This window comes from Dama dama, chromosome 22, assembly GCF_033118175.1.
Source record: "Dama dama isolate Ldn47 chromosome 22, ASM3311817v1, whole genome shotgun sequence".
Lineage (NCBI taxonomy): Eukaryota > Metazoa > Chordata > Mammalia > Artiodactyla > Cervidae > Dama > Dama dama.
Genome location: NC_083702.1, coordinates 7,216,803 through 7,237,276, shown reverse-complemented (window position 1 = coordinate 7,237,276; position 20,474 = coordinate 7,216,803). Strand labels below are relative to the sequence as shown.

The 20,474-nt window shown below is 49.4% G+C and overlaps 3 protein-coding genes across 9 annotated transcripts; 2 read left to right on the top strand and 1 right to left on the bottom strand.

Moving 5' to 3' along the window:
• The first annotated feature begins 597 nt into the window (after nucleotides 1-597).
• On the top strand, nucleotides 598-6,233 carry PHETA2 (PH domain containing endocytic trafficking adaptor 2). Of its 7 annotated transcripts, none has more exons than XM_061124410.1 (3): nucleotides 598-754; nucleotides 2,755-2,838; nucleotides 3,853-6,233. In XM_061124410.1, exon 3 carries the CDS (start codon nucleotides 3,858-3,860, stop codon nucleotides 4,644-4,646), a length of 789 nt encoding a protein of 262 aa, XP_060980393.1. In that variant the 5' UTR covers nucleotides 598-754; nucleotides 2,755-2,838; nucleotides 3,853-3,857; the 3' UTR covers nucleotides 4,647-6,233. The 7 variants fall into 7 exon arrangements, with proteins under 7 accessions (XP_060980393.1, XP_060980389.1, XP_060980392.1 ...); XM_061124406.1 differs by lacking the exon at nucleotides 598-754 and adding an exon at nucleotides 1,149-1,319; XM_061124409.1 differs by lacking the exon at nucleotides 598-754 and adding an exon at nucleotides 1,164-1,214.
• Nucleotides 6,234-6,337: 104 nt separating this feature from the next.
• Nucleotides 6,338-10,043, top strand: SMDT1 (single-pass membrane protein with aspartate rich tail 1). The gene is made up of 3 exons (XM_061124414.1): nucleotides 6,338-6,826; nucleotides 8,338-8,478; nucleotides 9,793-10,043. The coding sequence occupies exons 1-2, from the start codon at nucleotides 6,641-6,643 to the stop codon at nucleotides 8,473-8,475; spliced, it is 324 nt and encodes a 107-aa protein (XP_060980397.1). The 5' UTR covers nucleotides 6,338-6,640; the 3' UTR covers nucleotides 8,476-8,478; nucleotides 9,793-10,043.
• A 1,040-nt stretch (nucleotides 10,044-11,083) lies between these two features.
• Nucleotides 11,084-19,453, bottom strand: NDUFA6 (NADH:ubiquinone oxidoreductase subunit A6). The gene is made up of 3 exons (XM_061124413.1): nucleotides 19,276-19,453; nucleotides 12,011-12,126; nucleotides 11,084-11,290 (listed from the first exon to the last, which is right to left on the bottom strand). The coding sequence occupies exons 1-3, from the start codon at nucleotides 19,412-19,414 to the stop codon at nucleotides 11,159-11,161; spliced, it is 387 nt and encodes a 128-aa protein (XP_060980396.1). The 5' UTR covers nucleotides 19,415-19,453; the 3' UTR covers nucleotides 11,084-11,158.
• Nucleotides 19,454-20,474: the final 1,021 nt, after the last annotated feature.

The window sequence follows — 20,474 nt, the reverse complement described above, 5'->3', positions numbered from 1 at the left end:
GATAGAGCACAATAAACAATTATTTAAAAAAAAAAAAAACAACCTCACTCAAGACCTGGTGATGGCTGTTCATTTCAGTCTGGAGTACCAACCCTCACAGATTTACAAAGCCCCACCCCACACATTCTAACCCAGTATCCTGCGGCTCCTGCCACTCCCCAACACACACACACACACACACACACACACACGCCTCCTTTCAGTTCCTCAAACACAACAGGTCTCAGAGCCATTGCACTAGCTGTTCCTTCTGCCTGGAATGCTCCTCCCTCCAGATTCTGGCATGACTGGCTCCCTCGTTTCCTTCAATTATTTCTCAAATGTCACCTAGGTGAGGCCTACCGTGACCATTCTATTTAAAACTGCAACCTTCCCACCCTGGCCCCCCCACCATTCCCAGACTCCTTGCCCCTGCTCTGTATTTTCCACAGAACTTATTGCCTCCTATCTCATATATTATGGTGTCTATTAGTAACTGAATAAAAGTTAGTGGGGGAGACAGTTAATAAACAAAATAAAAGCATGAATGTAGGGAACTTTTTTTTTTTTATATAAGTGGTTAGTGTTATCATGCAAATACAAACCAGGGATGTGGTAGAGACCTGCAGACAGGCTGCTTTCTCATGGCTGGGGAGGGGACAGGAACTGAGGCCTAAATAATGTGAAGGAGCTCGGAGGAGTTAAGAGCCTTGGGGTAGCGTTGGGAAGCAGGAGCGTTCTTGCCCGGAACTGCCACGGCCAGAACTCTCTAGAGGTGACAACCAGCAAGTTCCTGGGCAGATGCTCTGAGCTCACCAGGCTCCCCGGGCTGTCAGGAAAGCCTCCCCAGTGTTTGGCTGTGCACTCCTGCGTCCTTTTACCGCAGGCTTGGCTGTCCACTGACCCCAGGCAGAGCCTGGGCGCTGAAGATGGGTTGCAGGCTGGCAGGAGTGAAGGGAGCAGAAATGGATAATCCCCCCCACCCCGGAAGCGGAGATCCAGCCGACTCCAGGGGGTTGGGTTGGGTGGCTGGGTTGGGTGGCTGGGAAGCTGGGCTGGGCCTCGTGGACTGGGTAGGAGCCCGCCCAGAGGAGGCGTCTGGGCCGAGGCCGTCCCAGACTTGGCTCTGTGCGAGAAGTGGGCCGGGCGGGGAGAGGGGGGCTGGAGAGGGGGAAAGAGAAGGTCTCGAAGTTCTTGGGAGGTGGCCGAGGTCCGAGGCCCCCGGATGGCCCTAGGTGGGACTCCGGGTTCGAGGCCGGCCACTGCCGACCAGCACTGGGCCTCACGCCGGGCACGGCCGGCCGGGCCTCAGTTTCCCCCCGGCGTGGATCGCGGGCCTAGTGAGTCCCGGGGAGGGGGGAGGGGGGAGGGCGGTAACTCTAGCCGCCCAGGCGGGGTCTCTCGGCTCCCGCGGCCACCTTTAGCGGCCCGGACGGACGGAGGCGTGGGGTCCGGAGTCGAAATGGCCCCGGACCACTCCGCGGGCCGCGCTCCGGGGCTTCGGGGGCGTGGAGGTGAGAGCGGGCCCGGCGGGCTCGGGAGGAGGCGGCCCCGGGAAGGCGTGGCCCGTGGGGACGTGGCGGGGCCGCTCCCCGCGCGATGGGGAAACCGAGGCGGCAGCCGCGCCCTGAGTCTGCGGCTCTGGCCGCGGAGTTCCCGGTGAGGCCACCCCGTTTCTGGGCGACAGCGGGTCAGACACCCCCACCCCCCACCCCCCCCCCGCGGTGGCCATGGCCAGTGGGTTCCACGCCCCAGCCCACCGCTCCTCTAACAAAAGAATCTAGAAAAATGCGGTGCAGCGGATTCCCGCCGGGGTTGAAATGCGGGCCCCGTTAACCCGGCAACCGGGTGGGGAGGAGACGCCCTTCCCCGGGGAGGGGAGACAGTTAGCTCGGCTCAGGATCTCCTCTCCGCGCCCCAGTGCTGGACGGCCGGGAGGTGAGGCCACTGCTCAAGGAATCAACCAACTGTGTTTTTCTCTTCCTTCTCCTCCGACCACCATCGGAGACCGGCCCCGCCCCCATCTCAGGACCCGGCTTGCTTCTCCATAGCCCTTATCAAGACGGGTCTTCACGTTATTGAATTTATTTTAAAAGACATTAATTATTATTTATTTTTGTCCTTTTTTTTTTTTTTTTTACAGTTTGCCTCCCCCTCGGAAAAGTAGGCTCTAGGAAGGAGGGGCTTTATTTTGTCCACTATTGTATTCAGTTATTTTAACAAATACTTTCTGAGGGCCTTCCCAAGCCCTGCAAGGGGCTGGAACCAAGTCCAGTTGGTTGGTTCTAGACATTCTGGGGCTGGGGACAGCGCTGTAAACACAAAGGAGATCATTGTGGGATGAAGGCTGCTGTTGGGTCACCTTTGATCAGACCACCTTCCTGATCAGGACCACCTTACATATAGTCATCAGGGCAGGCCTCTCAAATTAGGTTACTTAAAGACCACAGATAAACTATGTGGCAAGTACTAAAAGGGAAAAGCAACAAGCTATGTGGGCACTTAACTCTGACCTAGCCTTAGAGGGCAGGGTGCTGAGGTCCAAAGAGTGATGATCAGGACAATGGGACTCAGATCCTTAAATTGCTTTTAAGTGCTGGGCCTGGGTGGACCTGTGTGTGTATGTGTGTTTTGGGCAGGGCAGTAGATTATCAGGGGTCAGGAAAGGCTTCCTGGAGGAGGTGGTGGTTTCATTTGACCTGAGGCTGAGTAGGAGGCTGAGTAGGAGTAAATCCAATCCTTTAGGATGGATTGTATTTGAGAATTCTTTTGCAGGTGTCCTGGAAACCACGCGGTCAAAGGGCTGAGCCGTGTGGCCAGACAAGAGAGACCCCCACCCCTGCCCAGGGAGCTCTGAGGGTAAGTGGGTCACTGCCAGGACTTGCCCCCCAAAGAGGTGAGGGAATCAGGAGACCAAGCTCTGCTTCTCATTGGCCACGTGATCCTGGGAGGTTCACCTTCACCGTTCCGGTCTCAGTTTTCTGTGAGTCAGGAGAACAGTTGGATTATATGCCACTTGTGTGGGCTTCCTTGGTGGCTCAGATGGTAAAGAATCTGCCTGCAACATGAGAGACCTGGGTTCGATCCCTGGGTCGGGAAGATCCTCTGGAGAAGGAAATGGCAACCCACTCCAGTATTCTTGCCTGGAGAATCCCATGGACATAGGAGCCTGGCGGGCTACAGTCCATGGAGTCACAAAGAGTCGGACACAACTGAAGTGACTTAGCACACACGTATGGGGCATCAACACTTGGTAGCTGAGGTTGATCTTACTCCACCACGCCCTATGTTTGTACTTGTTACCGAGAAGGTCCCTATCTGAACCCACACTGATCGAGGAATGAGGCAGGCCTGCCCCACTCCAGCCCTATCTGGCCCTGCAGGCAGCAAAAGGACAACTGTGCCATTATCAAATGAAAGGCCAGCAGGGACCCACGGAAACCCTGGATGGTTGGCTTCAGGGTTGGAGCTAAGGGGCCCTCAGATTAGGGGGTGACATGAGCACAATGGTTTTTATGAGTCTGCGGTCCATTTCAGCCCAGCTGATGCCTTTTCCTTTGGGTTTTAAAAAGCTGTTCACAGCCCTGCCATACTTCCTGGTCTGACACAAATGACATTTTCCTTTTCTCTGAGTCCTCTGATATCCAGTTTTTTTTTTTTTTTTTTTCGCATGATCCTCACAACCCTTAGAGAGCAAAGGCAGGGAGACTAGCCCATTTCACAGATGGAGACACTGAGAACCTTGGGGCACAGAAAGTAAGAAGAGGCCACGGGGCTGGGGCCCAGGTCTTCTCCAGAGCCAGTACTCTTTTTCCCACTGGGTGCAAGGGCTGCCTCCCTCTCTGATCGCTGTTCGCCTCTGTCATCTCACAGTTCTCATGGGAGCCATGAAGCTGAACGAGAGAAGTGTGGCCCACTACGCACTGAGCGACTCCCCCGCAGATCACACAGGCTTCCTGCGCACTTGGGGAGGCGCAGGGATGCCACCCACCCCCAGTGGCACTGGCCGAAGGTGCTGGTTTGTCCTCAAGGGCAACCTGCTGTTCTCCTTTGAGAGTCGAGAGGGCCGGGCCCCTCTGAGCCTGGTGGTGCTGGAGGGCTGCACGGTGGAGCTGGCTGAGGCTCCCGTGCCTGAAGAGTTTGCCTTCGCCATCCGCTTCGACGCTCCTGGGGTGCGCCCACACCTGCTCGCGGCAGATGGGCCGGCGGCCCAGGAGGCCTGGGTGAAGGCGCTGTCTCGGGCAAGCTTTGGCTACATGCGCCTGGTCGTGCGCGAGCTGGAGAGCCAGTTGCGTGAAGCCCGCCACAGCCTGGACCTGCACCGCCGTTCATCCTGGAAGGCCGTTTCCAGCCGCTGCAAGCCCCAGGCTCCTGACCGCTGGTCTCCTGGCCTGGAGAACGGCCACTCCCTCTCCAGAGATTGCAGCCCAATGGGCTTGGTGGAAGAAGGGGGCAGCCGGCCAGCAGGGCGGGGCTTGGCCGAGTGGGAGCTGCAGGGCCCTGCCAGCCTCCTCCTAGGCAGGGGGCAGAGCCCCGTGTCCCCTGAGACCTCCTGCTTCTCTACCCTGCATGAGTGGTACGGCCGGGAGATTATGGAGCTGAGGCGGGCCTGGCTGCAGAGAGCCCAGGAGAACCAGCCAGAATGCAAGGACCAGGACAGACCCTGATCCTGGGCCCTTCGGAGGGTTCTTGTCCTGCTGGTCAGGACGCGAGGGCCAGTGCTTTTTCAGGAGTTTAAGGTTTTACAGGTTCTTTTCTTTTTTTTTTAACTGGTTTCTGAAGTTGCTTTTGAGGTGAGCTCTCCTTCCTGCTTTTTAGGTTTTTCCCTCAGGGAAAAACCAAGTCCACCTTCATGCCTAGAGAGAACTGAGAAATCATTAACTTTCAACCCATTTATTTCCTGAGGCCCAGAGAGGAGACGTGGCTTGTTCAGCAGTCCCAGAGCAAGACTCAGGTCTGCTGACTCTGCACTGGACTGCCCCTCTCTCAGGGGATATTAATGAAGTGGGTAATATCATATGACCACAGGCCACTCCGCCTTCACCTATACAATTTTACAGTTTCCAACATGGGGAGTCTTGTGTAAATACCCGAAGTTGCCTGCAGTGTTGGCTTGAGGGACTGACATTGTCAGAAAAAGTGGATTTACTGTGTCACAGGGGTTTCTGGGGCCTGGCTCCTCCTGAGTGGTGAGAAGATTGAATGTGGGACCCCTATCCTGCAGTGAAGACAGGGCCCTTTGGAGGGAGAGGGCCTTTAGCTAGCAAAGAGGGATTTATCCTGATTAGAAAGTGTTAGGGCCCCTCTTCTTTCCCTGACTGCCCTGTCAACAGATGGTGCTGGTCACTGCCCCAGGAGGGGTCAGTAGCTTTTCTGTTAGCAGAAACTCTGTCCTCAAGCTGCCAAGTGGGAAGCTGACGTGGGCTCTCTGGGAAAGTCAGTGACTTTGAATTTCAGTCCTGGGCATTCTAGGAGCTTGGACATAGGATTCCTGGCACACTGTGATAAACTCTTCTTTCTTGACTGGGCCCCTAAAGGTATTCCTGATCCAGACACCCCTAGGAACTCCTTTAGTCTTTCTTATTACCCAGTGTGTATCTGCCAAGACCCTCTGGTTCCTACTCTCACCAGCATGGTGCCAAGCATTTTCTTTACCAGTTGTTCTCAGAGGCAAAGTGACTGGGTAGACAGGGCCAGAGGCCGATCAGCCTGGCACCCTAAGGATTCTGGTGGCAGCGACTGGATGGAAGATTCAGAGCCTCGTCCAGTATATACAGTCTTTCCCTTCTTAGCTTCTCTCCCTCACTGGGGTCTTATGGGGTCTTATGAGGCCTAACGAGGGGCCAGCTAGACCTAGAGCCTTCGGCTTCAGCTTAAGAGCCTCTTTCAGTCCAGGAGGCTGTGATGCTGCCCAGGGTCCAGGACCTGCTCCGAGGAAGCTAGGTTTGTTGTTTGTTTCCTAAGAAGAGGGGCTACCTTCCTAGCCCTGTATGGGAGTCCCACAGCCTGTGTCTCTTGTTTTATACACAGATATTATAGGTTTTTTCGTTGTATTTCTTATTGTTACAATGCTTTTTATACGATTAAAAACACCGTGTTTATTACTCGTATTGGTTCCTTTTTTAGCAGTTTGTGTGAAAGCCCCCATTTCCCCCCCTTTCAGATATATTTTCCCCCTTTTCAGATATATTTTCCACTTTGTTGTACATAACATATACCGTGGCATGAAATAAAATTCCAAAATCATTTAAGTAGCACAAGTAATAAATTTGAATTGTATTTTTAAAATGTTTAAAAAAAATACGATAGTTTGAAGTTCAATTAAAGTGGTCTTTCATTTCAGTAACTCTCTGCTCGAACAAGCCTCGGCTGTCCTGGGTGCCAGAACGATAACAGAAATCTGCAAGTTTCACAAGAACTACCCCAGTCAGATGGTCCCGCCCACCAAGCCTGGAATGAGGCGTGTACCCGGGCCTCGGCGTCATCCTCGTGACGTCACCATGTGCCGCAGCAGGAACTAGGCGCACTGCGCAAGTCTGTGAGCCGAATCTCTCGTCCGATCTCTACAGTCTCGCGAGGCTTAGGGCGGCGTTCTTCCCGAGGGCGTCACTGGGGCCGGGCACTGGGGTTCTGGGACCCGAACTAGGGGCGTAGCTGGGAGATGGCGTCCGGAGCAGCTCGGTGGCTCGCATTGGTACGCGTCGGATCTGGGGCTTCCCGGAGCGGGCTGATCCTGAGGAAAGGTGGTGATGTCTCTGCCGGACGGAGCTGCTCAGGTCGTAGTCTGGTACCGTCGAGGTCAGTCATCGTTACTCGCAGCGGCGCCATTTTGCCCAAACCGGTGAAAGTGAGTGTCTGCCTGGAGGCGGGGCGAAGGGGCCGAGGCCAATCATTGTGGGGAGTGTGTGTGCAGGTTGACGCTGATTGACAGGTGCAAAGGCCAGTCGAATGACTGCCTTAGACCGGAAGCCGGATCAAGGACAAAGTTTTGCGCTGATGCACTGCTAGTTTTGACAAATGGGAGGAAGTGGCCGGTTTAGTTAGTGGACGTTGTTGAGCTGGGTACAGGAAGATAGAAGATGGGGGTCGAGAGCGGAAAAAGACGGCACTTTGCACTAGCTCATCCAGAGGAGCGCAGTGCCCTGGCTGTTTGGAGCCAAAGGAGTCTGCTTTATGCATACAGTATAGACAAGTCTTGTAACTTAACTACTTCGTAGTTGATGGGATGAAAAACGCATTGGTAAATAAACGGTTGGTGGGACAGACCTTATCTTTTTGTGAGTTTGGACCTAGTATTTAATTCATGTAACTAGGTGTGCAGGGAATTATTACAATCAGTGTTTTTACAAATGAAAAATGAGGGGCCAGAGTAGTGAAGCCAGTATGCAAAGCTAGCAGCTGAGTTAGGTTCTGGAATTCAGATTTCCTGTTGGTACAGCCCCCACCACGTCCTGTTTTCCCACTACTGAGTGTTATTATATGCCCTCAGTACCCTTGGAGTTTTTTCAGTAAAATAAGAACAATCCCTTATACAGAATAAGTTTGCTTTTTTTTTTTTTATTCCAGGGCTGTGTGAGAGTTACAAAACAAAAACAAATTCCTTTTAAAGCTAGTGTGGCCAACGCAAGCTTACACAGAGTGGATTCAAGCCTGTTTCACAGCAAGAAACCGGGTCCATGTTAGGAAAGACCTGCCTTTATAAAGAGGCACGATTGAAAAAAAATTTTTTTGAGGGGGGGGAACCCCTGTAGAGAAATAATGAGAGGAAATGTTGAGATTTTATTGAAATTTCTCAAGTCTATTTAAATAGCTAGTCTTTTACTATAAAGACATACTCAGTTTTCAAAATACACGTTTCTAAAATGTAATATAGTGAAGTTAAATTGGTCAGGTACCAGGGAACCAGTTAAAGAACTGTACAGAATATCTCCACTGTACATGTTCATAATTTTGTAATCTGCTTGCATGTATTTAGTGACTTAATGAAGCAAAACTGAACTCTTATTTCCCTAGTCCACCTCCTAGTATCTTCTCACCTGTTTAAAAGCATCTGCAAGTAATTAATAGCTCTTGCCCTAATTTGGACACAACTGAAGCGACTTAGCAGCAGCAGCCCTAATTTTTAGATCTAAGAGTGCCTTGTATTTTTCTTTCTGATGTACAGTTTGGTGGCCATAGAATCACTTTCTCTCTTCTTCTAATCATTTTTCTTGCTCCGAATTTTTTCAAGGACTTTTAAATCAGGTTGCTTATGATGAATCTGAGGTCCACAGGAGGGAATGCCCCTGAGAGGGCCAGGCCTGTGGTCTTGCTAGAGTGGGCACTGGAGCTCACAGCCACCACTCTGACCCTCTGCAGATGTCCTTTGGCCTTCTCCGCGTGTTCTCCATTGTGATCCCCTTTCTCTATGTCGGGACACTCATTAGCAAGAACTTTGCTGCTCTACTTGAGGAACATGACATTTTTGTTCCAGAGGACGACGATGATGATGATTAACAGGTAAGATTTGCTTCTCACCCCTACATGGACCAGGAGCGGGAAGTGGGGTGGAGCATCTGAACTGTGATGTGGTTTGGACACTCCACGCAGGAGCACAGACTTTTAATGAATTTACACACTTGCTGACTAACATCTTTTACGTCACCTTTTCTCTATGTTGGATGAAGGAAAGTATCTTATTGACTTACAAAATTCACTGGGGTCTCTTCCAACCAGGTTGAATCCCAACCACCCTTTTCTGTTTGCCCTTTGAAAGTGTTAGTCGCTCAGTCGTGTCTGATTTGTGACCCTGATGAACTGTAGCCCTTGAGGTTCCCCTGTCCGTGAAATTCTCCAGGCAAGAATACTGAAGTGGGTAGCCATTCCCTTCTCCACGGGATCTTCCGTTCTGACCCAGGGATTGAATGCTGGTCTCCTGCATTGCAGGCAGATTCTTTGCAGTTTAAGCCTCTAGGGAAGCCCAGTTGCCCCGTATGTACCTTCAATTCTCTCAACCCATGAACTTTGTAGGCAATTTAATATGCTTTACACACCCACCACAGCTTCATTTCATCAGCTCCACATTGAAATTTAGAAACTCCAGGCCCTTATCGGTGAGCTCGGCTTAGCAGTGCAGTCTGTGCGCAGGCACTGCAGCCTGGCTCACACACTGCTCACACGCCTTCCCCAGGGCCAGTTCCATTCAGCTCTCTTGTGCTGACTGCCCCAATAAGTGCTGATTGGCTGTATTACTTCTGTAAATAAGAACCCTCCTGACTCTTTGGTCTGGTTTTTAAGGCTTGCCATGATCTGGTCACACCTGTTATTCCAGCCTTATCTTCCATATTCCCAACCACATACCTATCCCCAGTTATTCACTATTTCTTGAATTCCCCACACTCTTACCCACTCCCAGGCAGTAGCCCAGTATCCCTCCCGACCAAAGGCTGTTTCACACTGTGCTTATTTCTACCAGTTCTTCATTATCTTTGATGAAGTCTTTCCTCATTCCTCCACTTGAAAGTGACTGCTGTGCCCCCTTACTGATCAGTACCGCTTGTGGTATTCAGTATTATACGCTTAAGATATACCCTAAACTGTACTCGACTACATTCTTACTGCAGGAAACATGGTTTTTTTTTTTTCTTTTTTAAATATCTTTGGGGCCCCAGTGCCCGGTCTCTGGTGAATGTAAATTTATGAATGAATAATTGAATGTACTCAAAACCCCCTTTCTCCTGCCATGTTTAGTAGAACCTCTGTGAAATTCTCTCTCAGTATATGGTTAGAGGTCTGTTCTGTCAGCCAGCTCATTGCTGCTTTCCTTTTTTGCAGGGCATGGAGAAAGGACAGAAAAGAGAAAGCCCTAACTTAAGAAATGGTGATGCTTGCAGCCTCTCCTCCTTTCCTGTCAGTAGATGGGTCCGGGGAAAGCCCTCAGCCTCCCAACTCCAGTGAAGACCCCTACACGGTCTGTGACCACAGCCCAAATCCCCAGGCTCTGGGAGGTTCCCGGAGATGTGCTGTCCACTGAGCATAATCAGGTTATGAAAAACCATAATAAACATCAACTCTGTGTCACTGAATGATGGCTGAAGTCTCTCAAGTCGGCTGTAGCTGCAGTTTCTTGTCCCTGCTGTCCTGTCTCTGTCCGCTGAACAAATAGGTTTTTGATTTATAACCCAGGGTCTTCAGACCCCTGTGGGTCCACAAAGTAATTTGGGGAACCTGGGACAAATTTTCATTATTTATAAAAGCCTAACAGTTGCACAGGCTAACTCAGGGCTGACGCTTTTGTGCTGAGGAACACTGGCTAGCTATCACATGCAATCAGAAGCAGCTTTGAGTGTTTAAGTCAGTCCTTGAGAAATACCACTTTTTAGCAAAACATGGGTTCCTTAGCTGAAAAAATAATAAAGGGGTTGTTGGTGCTGAAAAATTTGGGACTCCTCAGGGTGATTGTATCTATAGATACTGAAGCCCCTTTTCCAGCATTTTGACTGTCCAGGGATGGACCAGAGACCACCACCATCCAGAGCCAACAGTTCTTTAAGTGGGGTCAGACTGTATTCCTGTCACTTGAGCTACACCTCAGTTTACAAAGGGAGTATTTCTGTTCCGTGTGTGCACTGAACAGCTGTGTCTCTAGCAGAATGCCTGAGAAGGAAGTTAACTTATTTTAAGGACCAGCATTGTTGCAAGTAGATGGCTAGGCTGCTGAGCAGACATTTTCTTCAGAACCCAGGGAAAGAGCCCAGCTTGTCAGCTCCACCTCTCAGCCTCTTAGTGCTGTTCTAACCCTTTCCAATAGTAAGAGCTGGTTAATTTTGGATAATCTGTGCCATTATACCAAGCTATCCACTCCTGGTGGCTGTAGAAACAGCGAAGTTAACGAAGCCATCTAGCACCATACCCAGAATGACAGTTTCTGAGCAGATGGCCTCTTCCTTCTGTTTACCGACATGCAAGGCTCGGAGAAAAGAGAATCTAATTTACTGGAAACACCACACTTCAGGAAAAGGGAAAGAACAGGTGGTGTGTATACCGGACCCAACTTGTTCAGACAAAAAGTGAGAGACTACAGAAGTAGAGCTTCCCACTGGGGAACCAATGGAATATCTTGAAATGACCATCATATGTTGAGTTTATTTTTGCTTTAAAATATTTAAATATCAACATGCACCTTTTCCATTGAGTGATTTCACGGGTCGTGCCCAACATAGAACTTGGACAGGAAATCCTTTGGCCTTGGTGCTTCTGTTTCATGGAAAAATCGCATAACATGTGTCCGCTGCTTCCACACTTTAATAGTTTCTTCCAGCTCCATCTTTCCCTGTACAAGTGAGGGGACAGGGCTCAGTCAAGGGTGGCTGGGTGGAAGTAATACAACACTGAAGGCCAAAGTTAGATCATCTCTTGCACTGACTTGTTGAGTGACCTTGGGCAAGTAATATCGCCTGTCCAGACCATAGTTTCTGCATCTGGAAAATGAGGTGGTGGACTAAATAATCTCTGAGGCCTGTCAAATATATATATATTTTAACCCTCTGGCTGACTGGTTCCAAGGGGATAACTTTTGGTCACCAGGCCTCTGCCCCATGACTGCCTAACCTGACTGGCTTAACATGTACTATTCTTTCCACGTTACTTACTGGCCCGTGCTGAAGTTGCCACTGATGCTAGTGAGACAGACCAGAGAGACAGAATCAAGCCCAGGATCTGACTCTACTCACTCAGCCAACTGGCCTGCTCTTCTGGCTATAAACTGGCAACGTGGTGAAGTGGTAACTTGCATGGATGAGGTTCAAGAAGAATTCAAACTTCCCTCTTTCTTTTTTTAGTTTTAAAATGCAAGCCCCAGTGAATTTTCCCTTGAATAATCTTATAATCTATTTAACCAGGTGAGAACCTCCAATCAGTTGTTCCTTTGAAACACTATAGATAACAGTTGCTGACCCAGTTGTTGCTTTTAAATTTGGGTGATAAAATATTCATCTGGAAACCTCTGGACAAGTTGGCTTCTCTTTTAAATCAGTCAGGGAGAGTCAGTTACCTTAATTACCAGAAGATCAACCACCCTGGGGTCTGTGACGTGCGCATTCTTCTTAAACATCTCCCGGACTTTATCCCGTCCCTGTTTCACAGAGATGTCTAGCTGGAATAAATGCACTAGAGAGAAAACATGATTCAGGGTAGAGATGGTTAAAATGTGTTTTTTAAAAATTGAGTCAATGTCTACTCACTGAATACATAGGTTGCCCATTCACTCCATTCACCAAATATTAGCCTAAGCTCGGTACTTGAGGATGTGAAGAAGCTTGAGATGTGGTACTGTCTCAAGAGCTTACATTTTGTTTGGGGAAACAAGCCCACTGCATTTGAAGAGGCAGCACAGCACAGCTCAAGAGTACGAGTAACCTGGGTTCAAATCCCAGCTTTGTCATCTATCAGCTATATGATTCTGTATACGTTAAACTTCTCTATGCCTGAGGGTATTTATTTACTGGTGAAATGAGGAGGAGAGCAACACATACTAACTCCAGAGCTGCTGTGAGGATTCTATGAGAGAAGGAAAGATGCTTAGGCCAGTGCCTGGCATGGAATAAGCTCTCAATAAATGTCAGCATTATTGTTACACAGAACAACTGGCAAGAGATGCAGGGCTGACATTAACGTACAACGATACGGTATAGGTTTGTGTACCATGCAAACTTAAGAGCTGAGGGAGGCTGCTGGGTGTGCAGATAGGGAAAGGTGTCAATCCAGCAGGCAGTTACTACCATATTAGGTTTACCAGGGGGAAGGAGAGGGAAATTTAAGATCTAACAGCTCCTGCTTTCTAGGTCTTAAATCCACCAGTGCAAACACTGCAAAAATCACAATATTCAGTAATCCCTGATTAAGTGCTAAAACAGTGGGACAGACTCAGTGACCTGGGAGTTCGACAAAACACACGTATGTCTTTGAAAATTAGGTTTCAGTCATTTCATTCTCATCTCTGGCAGTTGCCCTTCAGTGGATTTGCTGATGACAAGGACATGAACGGAGTCTTGTATGGTAGGTAGATGGGATAAGGAGGGAAGAAAGGGGCACATGAGGCTAAGCAGAAAGCATAACCAGGCTCATAGGCTAGAATGAGCACTGTGGTTGAGGAGACCAGTGGGCTCATTGGTGAGAATACCCTGCGGTATGGCCATTCCTGTGACAGGTCCACTCTAGTCTATGGAGCTATCACAGCCAGCTCTGAAAACCACGAGGGCCAGCTCATGACTGAATTAACCAACAACAGAGTATGAATCTTTAATTACACAGGTAGCTTAGTGACAGCAATAGAAAAATAAAGCTCTGCTGAGGGAAAGAGCATGCTAGGCTGACTCAACCAAAGAAGAAGCAACAGCAGAATCTAACAGGAGAAACTGCACCCCAGCTTTACAGGAAAGTGTTAAAGAACTTGTCTCCAGTGGAGTGCTGGAGCAGCCTGCCATGATGAGCCAATTATACACAGCTCTTCCCAAATGTGCCATCAGCGACTTCACTGAGAGCCTAAAATCAACCGTGGGGGCAGTATTCACGGCACTGAAAATGGCAGGGGCTTTCCTGGTGGTCCAGTGGTTAAGAATCCGCCTGCCAATGAAGGGGACACAGGTTTGATCCCTGCTTCGGGGAGATCCCATACACTGGGGCAACTAAGCCCTTGCGCCACGACTACTGAGCCCACGCGCCGAGAGCCCGAGCTTCTGGGCTAAGAGAAGCCCGGGCACCACGACGAAGAGCAGCTCAGCCCTCTCACGGCAACCAGAGAACGTCTGAGCGGCCACAAAGACCCAGCACAGCCAAAAACACACCACAGTATCACATCAGGAATTTTAGAAAAGAGCCAACAGAGAGACAATAAGACAGAGACACAAATTATTGCAAACCAGTATGGATCCTGAACGTTGGAATCTTACCACTAGAGCGCTGTGGGGACTTGCCTGAAGTCAGACAACTGATCCCTGGCAAACAGAGGCCAAGAATCCAGGCTGTTGGTTCTTTAATTTACAATTAAGGAAAGGAGTATGAGGAATCTTCCCCCTGCTATCAGTGCTTACCTTTCCTACATTTTCATACTAGAATTCGGTCCAACCTCAGGAGAAAAAACCAAGGTGCCTCTATGCACACGAGCGGAGCTGGTGTCCACCTGACTCCCATTCCCCAAGGTCTCCCGAACCACACACCAGTGCACTGCGCGTATGAATCTTCTCAGGAAAATGTTCACAGGCACAAAGGCAAAGTTTTGCTTACAATGTTGTTCAAAGATCCCTGAAAGTCCCTCCTGTCAGGTTAAGAATCCTTGTTTCTAAAGAGACAAATTCCATAGCTTTGTCCCAGCTGTCCTCCTCCTATCCCACCCCCCTGAACACACCCCTTCACCCTTGAGACAGGCTGTGGGAAGGCAATCAGGCACAGCTAAGCAACAGTCTGCCGAACTGTTCTTTGGTCTAAATCTGTGGTCGTCAAACCTGTGATGATTCTGCCCACCAGAACACTTGGCAACGTCTGCAGGCATTTTTGACGGTCAGAGCGAGGGGGAAGAGTGCTAATGGCATCACTGGGTGGAGGACAGGCATGTTGCTAAACATCCTACAAGGCACAGGGCAGTCTCCACAACAAGGAACTATCCAGCACAGATGTTGCTGTCGAGAAGCCCTGGTGTAAACCAATTCCAACTGTTCCTTCTCAACTCACAGATTCCTGGCTTACTCTTTGAATCCTGAATATTTTAATTTCAATTTTAAAAGCATCTGCGAGGCTCAAAAGGAAGATATGAAAGTGCCCCTTCTGGATGAAGGTGACTTCCACGGTGTGTGTTTTCCTCAAGCTACTGTTAAGGCTTTTCTGAGTCAGGAAGGCTCGACACATGAGGAAGGATGACACTGGTACGGTTCTCAGCCATTTGCTCCAATTCATTTTGGGAGCATTTATACCAAGTGCCAGGAGATCCTTAGATGGGAAGGTTGCATGGTGTGATGAAAAAGAGCATGGGACCTGGGGTCAAATGAGCTGGGTAAGGTCTCCACACCATCATGAACTATGACCTTGGCTGGGGTACAACTCCTCAGTCTGCTTCCTCATCTAAAACATAGGAGGGAAAATAACCTCTGACCTAACTCCTTTACAGGAATGTGGTAAAAATCAAGTGACAACATCTTATTAACAGTAATGCACTGATACAGATGTTAACTGTTACAAATTTCAGCACTTATTTCCCATACCTCTATTATGTTTGGGGTTTTAATGATCTGGTTATATGCCTATTTTCCTGAGTAGACCATAAGACTCTTGAAGGCAGGGTTGTGTTTTAATCACTTTTCTATCTCTCTAGGCATCTGGTACTGACCCTGTAGTACAAGAAGTACCAAGTAAAATGGAAATTAAATGAATAGTTTCTATAGAAAGTCTCCTGTCACACTGTAACCAGCAAGCAGCATGTATTATTTTTTTCAAAGGAGGGAATCTGGGGAGGTTTTGTTCTGTGCTTCCATGCAAAGGCAACCACCCAGGCAAATGGAAGTCTGTTCCAAGTGTGCAGCATAACTGGGCCCTGTGAGATTCAGGGAAAACTACAGCAGGAGCTGAGCAGACAATCAGGGTCTGATGGTGTGATGTGAGACAAGCTTATGTGCCTCAGTTTCTCATCTGTAAGACAGGGAAACAACTGGAACCCACACCACAGTGAGGCATTTGGCACAGTGCTGGGCCACATGTTTGCGTTTCAATGAACGCTGTGTGTGTGTTCCGTTACTCAGTCGTGTCCGAATCTCTGCAGCCCCACCGACTGCAGCCCACCAGGATCCTCTGTCCACGGAATTCCCCGAGCAAAAATACTGGAGTGAGCTGCCATTTCCTCTTCCAGGGTATCTTTCCAGCCCAGGGATTGAACCCGGGTTTCCTGCATCTCCTTGCATTGGTAGGTGGATTCTTTACCACTGAGCCACCTGGGAAGCCCCAATGAATGTTGCTCAGGCAAGTGTGTACACTGGCGTCACGATATCCATCACTGGGGATTTCAGCTGAGGATCCGAACTAGGATTGGGAATAAGTAAAAGTATAGTATTGCTAATAACTAATGTAATAATTATTATGCAATTGTGCAATCTCAAAAACGACAGCATGATCTTGGTTCATTTCTAAGGCAAACCATTCAATCCAAGTCTATGTCCCAACCACTAATGCCAAAGAAGCTGACGTTGAATGGTTCTGTGAAGACCCACAAGACCTTCTAGAACTAACACCACAGGCAAGTTTGGCCTTGGAGTACAAAATGAAGCAGGGCAAAGACTAACAGAGTTTTGTCAAGAGAATGCACTGGCCATAGCAAACACTCTCTTCCAACAACACAAGAGGCAACTCTACACATGAAGCACAAGCTGGAATCAAGATTGCAGGGAGAAATATCAATAACCTCAGATATGCAGATGACACTACCTTTATGGCAGAAAGTGAAGAAGAACCTAACAGCCTCTTGATGAAAGTGAAAGAGGAGTGTGAAAAAGCTGGCTTAAAACTCAACATTCAGAAAACTAAGATCATGACATCTGGTCCCATCACTTCATGGCAAATAGATGGGGAAACAATGGAAACAGTGACAGACTATTTTTTTTGGCTCCAAAATCACTGCAGGTGGTGACTGCAGCCATGAAATTAAGATGCTTGCTCCTTGGAAGGAAAGCTATGATCAACCTAGATGGCATATTAAAAAGCAGAGACATTACTTTGCCAACAAAGATCTGTCTAGTCAAAGCTTTGGTTTTTCCAGTAGTCATGTATGGATGTGAGAGTTGGACTATAAAGAAAACTGAGCGCCGAAGAATAGATGCTTTTGAACTGTGGTGTTAGAGAAGACTCTTGAAAGTCCCTTGGACTGCAAAGAGATACAACCAGTCTATCTTAAAGGAAATCAGTCCTGAATATTCATTGGAAGGACTGATGCTGAAGCTGAAACTCCAGTACTTTGGCCACCTGATGCAAAGAACTGACTCATCTGAAAAGACCCTGATGCTGGGAAAGATGAAGGCAGGAGGAGAAGGGGACGACAGAGGATGAGATAGTTGGATGGCATCACTGACTCAATGGACATGAGTTTGAGTAAGCTCTTGGGAGTTGCTGATGGACAGGGAGGCCTGGCGTGCTGCAGTCCATGGGATTGCAAAGAGTTGAACACGACTGAGCGACTGAACCAAACATGATAATTACAATGATGAATGTTAGATATGAATGAATGTTAGTTATTATCAATACTTTTACTTATTCCCAATCCTTAGTTTGGATCCTCAGCTGAAATCCTGTGATGGATATCATGACACCGGTGTACACAGGCCTGAGCAAACAAGCTACAGATCACTGATCCTCCCCACAAAGGTGTTGCACCCCCGGGAGCCCCCTCTACCTGGAATCTCCCCTGCTCTACAGGCTCCTGTAATCCCCTGGTTTCTCCTCCTCTTCTCAGGACCCTCCTGACTCTGGGCTTATCTTCTCAAACAGTATTTGAGGGACAGTCTTGGAGGGTGTTGGTTCTGAATTAACTCAATATCTGGGTTCTAGCCTCAGCTCAGCCACTGATGTTTTACCCTTTGCAAAGTATTCTTCCTGTCATCTGGGTCTTGTCCCCCACCTCCTGTCCTCCCTGCAACAAGAAAACATTCTTGGGCACCCACGAAGTGTTCTGCCAGGCAAACCTATTTTTAAACATCTGCATTTGAATACACATACCACCTCACACACTAGCTACTATCACTGCCCTACACTTATCCATCTGTTCCCTGGACATCTGTGAATTTGTAGTCCCCAGGGATCACTCAGGTTTCTCCCTTCCTTGTATCCTCTGGGTTTCAAGTTTAAATTCTGATCCTTGATAACCTCTTAAAAAGTCAACCTGAGGGCAGTGACACTGTGGAGCAGACACAGCTCTCATACAGTAAAGAGCTGGGTTCTGCATGGACAGTAAGCCCTAAAAATAACAGTAACAATAACAAGCAGCAAGAGGAGCAGCATTTAATGAGTGTCTAAATGTCAGACCCTATGCCAAGTACTTTAGATGCATAAACTTATTTAATAGAGCAACTCTCTGAAGGTACTATTATTATCATTCTACAGATGAGGAAACTGAGGCATAGTGAGGTGAAATAGCTTGCTCATGGTAACACAGCTAGTAAGGGCCAGGGTTTGGAGGCAAGTCCACATAACTACATTCTACTGCTTCTCACACACAGGTACAGAAGTGGCAGCCCTGAGAGCTATGGTGCTCAGGTCATTTAAAAACACAACTCCTGTCAGACCACCAGTGGTGGCCTCCATTAAAACACACTTCTCCAGGGGATCTTTCCAACCCAGGGATCGAACCCTGGTCTCCAGCATTGCAGGCAGATTCTTTACCACAGAGCTAGCAGGGAAGCCCTAAAACACACTAAGTCAGATTAGACAATTACAAAATATCAACAGTGCCTGATATTTGTACTGCCCTTGACAGTTTGCCCAACTTTTCTTTGGTCAGGGACACTGGGCAGCAGCACTGATGGAGATGCCAAGACAAAATCTCTCTGAACTCAGGGAACTTATGTTTTAATCCTTCAGGAGGACAGACTGGCTCTCTGATATCTAAATGAAGACAGCGGTTCTGGGGGGGGGGGGGGGGCGGCAGGGAAAGGAGTTCCTATGGAATATTAGGGGCCTGTGGAGCTAGGTAAAAAGATCTGGGAGACTGCAGAAGGAGGCCACCTCACCCGGAGGGAATGGAAAAGGCACCACCATCTTACTGGATGACCTTGGGAAACTCACTTCCCTTCTCCGGTACTGCTTCTCTGCGGTGGATGTGGGAACCAGGTGATCGCTGAACCCCACAACCCCTTATCAATATAATCTAATGAGAGTCTGTAAATACATTCAGGAACTCGAGTTGGGTTCCAGGTCCACCAGGGGCGGGCCCTCGGCCCTGCACAGATCACTTCGACTCTAAGTGCCTCGAATGCTTCATCTACAAAACGACGTGTGTCACTGACAGTCCCGGCTCTCCCTCCCAAGGGTTCAGGAAGAATTAGGGGGCCAAACAGCGAGGGCGCCTAGAAGCGCGGCTCCGACGCACAGCACGGCTGGTCTGACCCCCGCGCCGCCGCCAGGTCAGGTCCACCAAGGCTCGTGTGACCCTACTCGCCTGAAGCGCTCGGAATCACCTCTGCTCAAGTTGGTGACCTCAGCTCGGCCCGGCAGAAACGGGAGGCCGGGACGGCTGCGACCTTGGGCGGCTGCCTCCCGGGCCCCGCGTGAGCCGCTGCCTCTCACCAGTGTTCGGCACCTCCCGATACCAGGCTCGGTAGAGCTCGCGCACCCTCCGCTTGGCCTCGTTCATGTCCCGACTGAAAATGGGCTTCACCGAGGTGCTGGCCGCAACAGCAGCCTGGCGGAGTCCGCTCGCCGCCATCTTGCTGAGAAAAATCACTTCCCAACTCCACCCCGTTTCCACCTGTAAGTGCGGCCTAGGGACGAATCTTTTTTCTCATTGGCTAGAACTTAAAGTCCCGCCCCGAAATGCCACTGGTGGGCGGGAGAACGGCTACGGGGCTCTCTGATTGGCTGAGAAGCCACGCTCTGGGAGGAGATAGGCAGGAGTAGGCTGCGCATGCTCACCTGCGGAATCGTAAGGTCAACCGTTGGGCATCCTAACTGTCGCCCGACCGCGCTGACAGGGGGCGCTCGGGCCCAGACTGGCGGCAGTGCCGCGAGCTGGCCTCCTGGCTGCTGACTGGCGTCCACTGCATCACGCCCGCGAGCCGCCGCGGCCGCTGGTGTGGTAACGTTCAGCGGCGCGCACTTCTTGGAACTTCTGTATCAGCTCCCCGCGCTCGGGTCACGGGCCCTCCTGAGGTAGATAATGGCGCCTGGGCTGCTGTGTCGTCGGCCTGGCCCTTCTGCAGATTTTCTGCAATTGTTTTTCCCCACCTTTAAACCAACTCGTTCGAAGCTCGGTATAGATGTGCACGCGCTCCCCTGGCCTTGAGTTTCTCTGCGCTTCTCCACAGCCCAGGGAGGTAGTTTATATCATCTGTTCCCATTTTAGACGGGGACGTTTTCATCCGCAACTGTGAAAACAACCCAGAATTTTGGACCTGGAAGGAAACTTAGGTCGTCCATTCTGGGTACCTCTCTTTTTCCTGGTGTTTTTCTTTTATTTATTTAGTTTTCAGCCACGCCTGCATGGTGTGTGGGGTCCCATTTCCCCTACCAAGGATTGAACCCATGGCCCCTGTAGTGGAAGCTTAGAGTCTTAACCGCTAGACTGCTGGGGAAGCCCCTTCCCTGACATTTATCTACTGAGGCTATCTATCTCTGAACGTAAGTGGGGGAAGCCTGGAAGGGTAAAAGGAAAAATAACAGCTAACAACATGTCAGGCGGTGGGTAGATATTGTTAGTCTTCCTTCATCTCTTAGATCAGGTAGGTTCTGTTAGCACCCCCATGTTACAGGTGAGGAAGCTGAGATGG